The following is a 10440-nucleotide window of genomic DNA, read 5'->3' on the forward strand; positions in this document are numbered from 1 at the left end:
GTGGTCCTGGTATCCCATTTCATTCATGAGACCCCTCACCCCCACTGGTGTGGTCTGATTTCAGTAGTAAATCTCACGGTTCCCAAGGTCTCTGTAATTGTCTCAGTAACATACGGAGTTTGTGCTAACAGAGGCTGTCTAAATCCCCAAAGAAGGACTTTCATCTAGTATGTCAGAGATCATAGGATGGCAGAAGATTCACCCGATTTGCATTCTTGAGAAAGTTAAACCCCTCTTTACCATTAGATTCTGTTTTTATGGAGGTTTGGTTCTAATTAAGATCAATGGGTAGATTTTCATTTTCCTTTGTGTGACTAAAGGGTCTATCCAGGTCATTATCCGTAATAGTGGGCATCCTCTATACAGGATATTTTTACATTTTTACCTCCTACTGCCAGAAAGTTTCAGTGTACTATTAAAAAGTGACTATTTCAGTTGGGAGGGGTATTTTTTTACACCATATTATCAGATACTTTATTACCTTACTTTAATGTCATAATATTAAAAAATATGATAGCTTTACATATATTGACTCATTTAATCCATAATTATCTCTGAGATCAATATAATCATTAATGTAATTTCCAAAGCCAATATCTAAGGTCTCAGTTTCCCCCAACTCTTTAATTTGAAAGTGTTGAAAAATATTTAAAAAGTTAAAAAGGTGGTAGGTAGTACATTGTATAACCATGCAGTCTTTTCCTGCAGTTATCAATTTTTACAATTTTACCCAATTTACTTTCTCTTTGGCTATACATACACTCCCTCTCAAAGGCAGAGACAGACATAAATTGTCTACGTTTATTTTTGCTGAATTATCTGAAAATGAGTTGGAGACATTGACAGTTCCTCCCTAAGAACTAGAGTGGGTCCTACATGAACATAAGTCCAATAAACATACCTAAGAAATTTATCTTTGTTATAATATTATCGAAACAGTGATTTTTCAAAATTTCCCAGCGCCTCTGGGAATTTCCTCTGTAGCTTTTTTTTTTTTTTAATCCAACATCAAAAAAAGGACCATGCATTGCAGTTACTTATCTCTGTCTTCTCCTTTAATCTAGAATATCTATCCACCTTTTTATTTCATGATGTTTAGAGCTTTGAAGAGAAGAAGCCAGATATTTCAAAGACTGATAGTTGCAGAGTGGTTGCAAAGTGGGTCCACCTTTCTGTCTCTGTGTATTAAGTGACATTTTTTTAGTAAAAAAGAAACTATTTCTATTCTTCCTTTCTACTCTTTTTCCTCACTTCCTCTCTCCTTTTTCTCTTCCCCCTTCCTTTTTCTTTTTGGGGAGTGTCATTTTCTATTCATGGGTTCTTGTTTATCTTAGTCTAGTGGATTATGAATCATTGCCAACAGTATTCTTTTGCATGCTCAATTTGTCCTAAATTTTGCCAGCAGGAACGCCTTCCATGTTCTTTTATATTTGCTTTCTAGCTGAACCAGATGCTTGGGGCTCATCTGAGACTTTCCTTCCCCTACACTCCATTCGGCCATTTCTCTAAGGGGCCAGGAGTTGTCTAAGGAGTAGTATTTAGAATCCAAGATACCATGCTAGAGTGCTCATTGCCATTGGTATGTCATTGCTTCTAGAACCTTTAGTGTCCAGAGTTAGGAAATATATTTTCTTAATTCATATGTGAAACTGGTATTTTGGATAGAGGAGATTATGAAATACTATGTTCCAACTGAGGAATAAATAGATTGCTCTTATTACTTAACCTGCTAAGAACATTTTTTGTTAAAATTCACTGAGCTATTTAAATGCATAATTTTATGTCCACATTTTAAAGATAAGTCAAACAACATCCTTAAAATCATATCAGTAAGTGACTAGCTGAATCAAATACTATTTTAATTCTGAGTTCTAAGTAAGTTTACTGAAAGACTCCTACATCTGTTGAGATCTTGAGAGAAATTAGAAGTAAATTTCTAAAAATTATCATCAGTGAGAATTTTTCCTAGTAGAAAGGAATAAAATGCAGAGAAAACCAGAGAACAATTAAATTCATTTATAATTATTTAAAGTGAGCATAACTGAAAATGGGATCTACCAAAATGTGTATTGCATAGCTTGTGCACAATGATAGGAAAAGGCAGGATTATTTCTGAAATTTTGTCTGATTCCTGGAAGATAACTTTTGGGAGCCACAGCTTCAGATCATACTTTTCCCTCTATTACTTTAGTTGAAAATGTTTCTTTTAAAAACTTGATTTTTTTGAAGTACGGTTGATTTATAGTGTTGTGCTAGTTTCAGGTGTACAGCAAAGTGACTCAGTCACACACACACAGATATATAATGGTTTGCACCTGCCAACCCCAAACATTCCTCCCACCCTCCTTCCCCCTTGGCAGCCAGCCCATTCTCTGTGTCTGTGAGTCTGTTTCTGTTTCATAGGTAAGTTCACTTGTGTCCTATTTTAGGTTCCACATGTCAGTGATATCATATATTTGTCTTTATCTTTCTGATTTACTTCACTTAGTATAATAACCTCTAAGGTCCATCCATGTTGCCTCAAACGGCCTCCTTTCTTTTTTTTTTTTTTTTAACAGTTAAGTACTGTTCATTATGTGTGTGTGTGTGTGTGTATTCACACACTGCATCTTCTTTATCCATTCATCTGTGGATGACCTTTTAGCTTGTTTCCATTTCTTATCTATTGTGAATCATGCTGTTATGAACATAGGGGTGCGTGTATTTTTTTCAAAATTTTGTTTTTTCCTGACATATGCCCAGGAGTGGGATTGATGGATCATATGGCAATTCTATTTTTAGTTTTTTTTGAGGAACCTCCATATTATTTTCCATAGTGGTTGAACCCATTTGCATTCCCACCAATAATGTAGAAAGATTCCCTTTTCTCCATATCCTTGCCAGCATTTGCTATTTGTAGACTTTTTAATGATGGCCATTCTGAGTGGTGTGAGGTGGTACCTCATTGTACTTCTGATTTGCATTTCTCTAATAATTTAGTTGAAAATATTCTACCTTTGTCTCACTCATTCAGTCACCCATATTGGATGATCTTAGTCTTCTATCCCTACAATCCCATCCTTTCATCTTTGGATTCTGTTTGTACGTGTAAACACACAGATTCAGAAGTCATCGATGTACACTGCTGATCTGTAGGTCCTTTTCAGCTTCTGCTGTTTTCTAGGCCCCCATGAATGATAGAAAACCAAAATCTTGCCACGAGGGGCAAACTATAGAGAGCTCTGAATTCCTCTTGTGCTGTAGGATGGGATCCCAATGCCAGACTTAGAGTAATAAATAATATCTTCAGAAGCCTGAAAACTTTGGCTGCCTTTATAGTTTCTCAACTGCAGGGCTGTAGACTTCCTGTGATGTTCCTATAGGAGTGATGTACCTATGAGACTTCTGGAGAAGGAGGAGGCGCAACACAGGTGCCTATATGGAACAGATTTGCAGGCACCACGAGCCAAAGATTCTGTTAGTGACCTAAACATTAGCGTTAAGGTGATGCATTAAGGCATCTGTTGCATTAAGGCAGCTATTTCCTGAGGCAGGGGCAGTGACGTGGGTGAACTCATATGTAGGTAAGGAATAAATATATGATGTTTCTACTTGTATGTTGTATGGTAGCAGTGTGTTTCATTTGGCCATATTCAAATCTACAGCATCTTTTAAAAAATAGGGTGGAAGGAATTGCCAATAGCATAGATCTATAGCTTCAGTTTTTCCATTGCTGAAGATAATTTGCTGCCTTTTAATGTTTACTAAATTTAGCAGTAATTTATACATAGTATTTTCAAATGTCCACATTTAACAATATAGACCCTTTTTTTCCTTAACTTCCAGTGCTATATGCTGTGGTTGACTGCTAGCAGAGGTCATTTTGTTTCTTTTTTTGTTTGTTTGCCTCCAATCAGTTTCAACTCTTACCACATCTCCTGGTTTGATTGAATTCACTTTCATTTTTGTGGACATAATTTGTACAATAGCATCATTTACTCTTGGGCCTGGTGGGCTTTCCCTTTGAGACTTTGGCTACTGCCAGTGAGGGTTAATGAAGTAGCTATTACCTAAGTGCAAAGCCCATTTCCCCCTCTGTGGCTTTGTTGAGGCTGCAGCTCCTAGTTAGCCCTGCACAGCCTTCTGCCGCCACAGAGACCAAAGACAGAGGTGGGGAGCTGGGGTAGAATTTCTTAAACCCAACAGAGCGCTGCCTGCCCTGAAGGACACTGCTGCCTTTAGGAGATGCGCAGAGGGGCAAAACCAGGATCTGAACCCAGTTCTCCCAATTACACCAACTCTGTGCTAATGAGTAGCATTGATTGGACATTTGTTATATGTCAGTTATTAATCTAAGCACTTAATACATGAGAACTCATTTGCTCCTCAGAGCAACCCTAGGAAAAGCATGTCATCATCATCTCCATTGCCAGTTAAGAAACTAGAGGCACAGAGACATTAACTAACCTGCCCAAGGAAACAGAGTTAAAGGAAGGATAAAGATCCGGGCAGTCTGACTCAGAGCCGCATCTCCCTAAATAATTCCTCCTGCACCCCACCAAAAAAAGCTCTGGATACTGAGACTTCAGTTCTGCCAGCGTGTGTAGAATAAAAAGAGTAGCTAAGGGGTAGGTGTGGCCTTCATTCTGAGTACCTAGCAACCGTATTCCATTATTCCACTCTTCTGTGGCACCCACTGGATGTAACTCAGAGAGCACCAGAAGTGACCTTTCAGTTACCATCATGCAACTGAACTTCAGCTGAAAATCATTCCTCTTTGACCTGAAAAAGTTGTAATAGTTGATAGTTCATAAATCTAGCAATAGTGTATAGATAGTTGAATATTTAATAAAACCCCATCATGAAGCCCTACGATTATCAGAGGGAGCCTTTGTGAGATAATCATTTTGCCTTAATTTCTTTTGATATTAAAAATATGCAATCTGATTTGCTTAAAATAAGGTATAGCTGTCATTGATCTGGTTGCACTGTCTCTGGTGGCAGCCACATGGATTTGTGACCACTGTTTCTTGTTTGATGAGAACTCTTTGAGCAATTATTTTTCATGTCATATCATACAGTTTCTTTCCAGAGACTACTGTGGGTGCAACTAAGTCATGTTTCATTTTATTGACAAACATTATTTTATTAATGTTAGAAATATGAAGGTAAGTGGTGACATTTTACAAGCTTCAGATTTATGCGCCTGCACCCAAGGGTGAGATGCCATTGTAGAGCCACTCATTGGCTTCCCAGTTGATGCTCGTGATAAAGAATCTGTCTGCCAAGCAGAAGATGAGGGTTTGATCCCTGGGTCAGGAAGATCCCCTAGAGTAGGAAATGGCACCCCACTGCATTATTCTTGCCTGGAAAATTCCTTGGGCAGAGGAGCCTGGTGGGCTACAGTCCATGGGGCCGTAGACAGTTGGACGCAACTGAGCACACACACAGGAGCCACATTGTCAGCTCTCAGGTTAGAGTTACGTTCAGTCCAGTGAGCAGGAGGGACTTGGAAATGGTCCCTATGAAATTTTCGCCTCTTTATTTGTAACTGATTTTTCATTACTAAAAAATCGACGCCAATTTTAATCAAGAAAAACCCCAAGCTGTTTTCATAAATAAAGCCTACCCTCTGAAAATAGTTTCAGTGCTCTAGGAAATGACAAACTATACTTCCTTATAAATGCTCAGTAATGGCCTACTTATCCTCTATTATGTTGGGTTTCTAAGTGCTGTTAGTAGTTTCTTTTACATTCTTTTCATTTGGGTAAAAGTGGCCATTAAAACAAGTGTATAAAGGGTCATTTTAAAATATTTGCCATTTGAGAAATAGAGTGAACCCACTCTACATGTCCCTGAAGTATTGGACCAAGCTGTGTTGAAGGGGGAAGCTTTTGAGTACGTGAATTTCTGCTTTTCAAGCCTGGTGCTCAATAAAAGCCTTTCTGTGCTCTTTTTTCAGGTATGTGGCCAGTTGGATAGACAGAAGGCGGCATCAGTCAGAAAAGGCCAATTTAACGATTCTTTTTGATAAATACGTTCCTGCCTGCTTGGAAAAGCTGAGAACAAGCTTTAAAACCATCACTTCAATTCCAGAGAGCAGCCTGGTGCAGGTTCGTCTTGGGTACCTCTGTTTCACACAGTAGTCCTGATTTGGTTTGATCAAAAAAGAAGTTCTTGTTCAAAATCATGAAGTGGTTTCTGGAAGGATTAGGTTGCCACACACCCCGCCAGCCCCCACGTCCCCCTGTGCTTTTGGCAGCCCTCTATCACATGCCTGTCATGTGCCTTGACCATTTGGGTTTGTGGTCTGTTTCTCTGAGTAGACTGTGAACTAGAGCCCTGGAGCCACCTTTTATCATTTGTATATCTCCAGAGATTTCCATAATGCCAAGCACTCGGTAGGCGCCAAATGTATCATTGCATCATTGTGTTTTTCCCAAATATATTTGCATGAAGTAAGAACAGGGTTGTAACAGCTTCATTTATTTTTCTGTTTCCTAAGCAGCTGGCCCAGAGAAGGTGCTCAGTGTGTTTTTTGAAAACCATAAATTCATGCAATTAAAGGTTTTGGCCAGTGAGTAAGAGAAAGCTACTGAATATCACCTGAAGAACCAACCCCTACCCAACCTGGCCTGACAGACCTCCCATTCTTTCCTCCCTTCCTTTACTCCCCCCTCCCCAGAATAGTCCTCAAGTCCGGGTCAGTCTAGATGAAGAGTTCATAGTATTTCAGGGATAGGTTTTTTTTTCGGATCCTTATTGTCAGACAGCTACTAAGAGTGAAGAGTATGTATGATACGTTGTCATGACAGCAAATGAAGATAATGCAGGGCACACAGAAATGAAGGTTGTGATCTTAATCTCAGTGTGAGGAAAAATGATCCCCCAGCCTTTACAAGTATAAAACTTCACAGAAGGTTTACAATTAGAAACCTTTACTTGTTTCTCTTTAGGAGCAAAATTGGTTTTGAAGTACTTTGTTACTGTGAAGTTACTATTACAGAATTTGTTTGACGCTAAATTAGAAAGTCACAAGCATAATAAGAAGAGAAAGTTCAGGTTTTTGGATAATTCGCACACCAATTAAGTAAACGATAGTCTTCACCAGTAATTATCTGAGGTATAATTTATTTCTGAAAGCAGGTCTGAATTTATTCATAATGAATTAATTATGTGGTTAGCCTAATTAGACTTCCTTTGGTGTAATACTTGCAAAAAGCAAGTATCGTGTTCTTTCTCAAGTTGACTTGTATATTTGTGTTTCTCTGTGGTGTGAACTTTTTCATTTAAGAGTAGTGTGAAAATAGGTCAGTAGGAATTAATATGATTTTTGCTCTCACTTCCTTTTTTTGTAGTATTCAGAAATGGCGTTTTATCCTTAACTCCTTTCTGGCTGCTATTGCATAAAGTCATCTCTTTGCTGTGACTGCTTATAAGGGAAAAAATTAAAGACAAAAATGAGTGTACAAGAGACTTGCTTAGAGAGATTATTTTTTACTGCAATTGAGTTGAAGAGGGCATGGCAACCCACTCCAGTGTTCTTGCCTGGAGAATCCCCATGGACAGAGGAGCCTGGCGGGGTTTCCCTGGTGGCTCAGGTGGTAAAGAATCTGTGTGCAATGCAGGGGACCCAGGTTTGATCCCCAGGTTAGGAAGATCCCCTGGAGAAGGAAATGGCAACCCACCCCAGTATTCTTGCCTGGAGAATCCATGGACAGAGGAGTCTGGCAGGCTACAGTCCATGGGGTCTCAAAGAGTCAAACATGACTGAGCAATTAACACATACACACACCCTGTGCTATACATTAGGACCTTGTTGTTCATCCATTCTACATATACCAGCTTGCATCTGCTAATCCTGAACTCCAGTCTATCCCTCCCACTGCGCCCCCGCTTTGGCCACCACAAGTCTGTCCCCTAAGCCCATGAATCTGTCTCCACTTCATAGATAAGTTCATGTGTGTCATACTTTAGATTCCACATGTAAGTGATGCCGTATATGTGCCTTTCTTTGTCTAACTTCACTTAGTACAATAATCTCTAGGTCCATCCATGTAGCTGTAAATGGTATCATTTCATTCTTTTAAAAGGCCACTTTAAGAAATTAATGTACTATGTTTTCCAGTATATGAAACTTTCTTGCTTTGCATTTGTTAAGGTGTTTTAACTCTTTCAGAATATACACCAAGGTGTGATTATATTAATTGCTGGTGCAGAGCTTAAAATGTTTTCCAAGTACTGTGTTTGGGAGAAAATAGAAAACTCGTATGAGTTCTTAGCACGTTCAGGTCAGTGGATGACATAATTTTGACACCTTTTAGTCTTTTTCATTTTGATTTTAACAGTTGCTTAGACCAACATGGCTTCTACTCAGGAATAGCAAAGTCTCAGGGTTTTACATGATTTTTCTTGACAACAAATTGGTGAATTTTATTTGATTAGAAGATTATTTTAAAGTAGCAAGCACAGCACAATATAAAATAATGGAAATCAAGAGAGAGATTGAGAAAATGACAGGCTGTAAAGCAACTGTCCTCCAATAAAGTTTTTTTTTTTTCCTAATGAAAATGTGACAGGTGCTCAACTAATTAAATTTTCAAAAACACTTCCAACTTATGCCAGGACCAATTTTCCGTATTACCATTTTCCCTGCCTCTCAGGATTGGGAGGGCGACACACACACGTCACTCGCCTTGTTACAGCTTTCCGTGCTGTGTGCATGATATTGATAAACATCTACCACTGCCTCCGAAAGCTGGGGGAAGGGTCTCCTGAGTTTTGAGGGTCTGTGACAGCACTAGTTCATGACAACCATTTTTGTGCGAGCTAAAAAGCGTGTTCGTTATGGTTATTATTTCACATGAGAAAGGCCTTAGCCGCAGCCGTGTTCCCTTTGTTACTGACCTCATCGCCCTGGACATGGAGGGAATTCAGACCAATGGAGCCCTTTCACACGGAGGATCTGAAGAGCAAGTTCCTGAATAGCATTTCTTCCAGAGTTAGATGTAGTCTCACGTCCAAAAAATGCCACAAGCTAAGGGCAGCCAGTCTGACTTTCTAAATTTATGACAACAGGTGGGGGAAACAGCTGCCAGAGAATGAAGGGAAAGTGAGTTATCTAAATGTCTACTGGAGGGCAGTAGTCACACATCCCTTCCACCTCGTGCCTTCGTTCCCAGTGATGTTGTAGGGCAACACGTGCTGGAGAGAAAAACGCCTTTACTTTGTTTTTAAGTGAGAAAGTGGGTTATAGAGTCCTGCGTATAGAAGGACTCACTACTTATTAAAAAAAGACAGCACAGCTGTATCCCCCTTGTTTTTTTTTAATGTGTATTTCTCTTTATTATAGTGATTATTAATTGGAGAATTTATGATAATAGGGGTTTTTTTTGATAGTTTGTTGTTACATAGAAGATACGTCTGGTTGAAAGTGGCCAAGGGATTCCACTGCCAACTCAGAAACCCAAGGCAGTCATTTATGCATCTCCCAGGATAGCACATTACAGAGCTGGGGAAAATCATAACATCTCTTAAGGGTACAGAGGATTTATTCCTAAGTCCTATGAATTTTCTTCACTGGTTATTAAAAAAAAAAATTGTTTCCCTGAAAGAATGGCTTTTTCTTTTTCTTTAGACTATTTGTACTCTTCTGGAGTGTTTATTGACTCCTGAAAATGTACCTTCTGACAGCCCAAAGGAAGTTTATGAGGTCTACTTTGTCTTTGCTTGTATCTGGGCGTTCGGAGGCACTCTGCTACAAGATCAGGTATGTGTAGAAATAGTTTACAGAACTAGTTTTATTTGGAGAAAAATATTATTATATGTGATCCCTGTGGGTTTGGGGGTTTTGGGGTATGTAAGTATCATAAAGCTACCTACTAGCCCTATTCACTCCTAAGCTTGTGCATTGTCAGGCAAGCTCATTGAGGCTGGCGGTGCTTTCCTCGGCTGACAAGGCAGGTCCATAGTCTTCCACCAGACCTCTCTTCGGAGCCCCAAGGTTCCAGGTCAACACCAGCAGTGTCCCAGTGTGCCCGAGACAGGGTGCTGCATCTGCCCCTCACCTCTCTGTGCTCTTCCTCTTGCCCCTTTTCTTCAGTGATACATTTCTCCCAGTTGCTCTGGTTAAAAACCTGAGAGACATCATTCTTCCATCTACATCCTGTGGGCATCAGCTCCTTTCAGATAGAAAGTAGCTGTCACGTCTGTCCCCTTGTCTGTATCCCTACAGCCTTAATTCAGGAGTGCATCAGCTTTAGCTTGCTCTGAGCTATCACATTGTTTTGGCTCAGGCTGCTGTAACAAAATATCATGCTCTGGGTGTCTTAAACAGCAGAAATTTACTTTCCCTCAGTTCTGGAGGCTACAAGTCCAAGGTCAAGGTGCCAGCATGGTCAAGTTCTGGTGAGGACCTTCTTCGTGCCTTGCAGACAGATGCCTTTTTCTGTGTCTTCACAA

At 39.6% G+C, this 10440-nt stretch overlaps 1 protein-coding gene across 1 annotated transcript in view; it reads left to right on the top strand.

Annotated features, from left to right (window-relative positions):
• Positions 1-10440, top strand: part of DNAH11 (dynein, axonemal, heavy chain 11) — a 374558-nt gene that overhangs the window by 168362 nt on the left and 195756 nt on the right. The window contains exons 43-44 of the mRNA XM_010839026.1: positions 5942-6092; positions 9617-9748. Coding sequence (XP_010837328.1) covers positions 5942-6092; positions 9617-9748 — 283 coding nt within the window. The remainder of the gene's footprint in view (positions 1-5941; positions 6093-9616; positions 9749-10440) is intronic.

Source organism: Bison bison, unplaced genomic scaffold, assembly GCF_000754665.1.
Source record: "Bison bison bison isolate TAMUID 2011002044 unplaced genomic scaffold, Bison_UMD1.0 scf7180017864109, whole genome shotgun sequence".
NCBI lineage: Eukaryota > Metazoa > Chordata > Mammalia > Artiodactyla > Bovidae > Bison > Bison bison.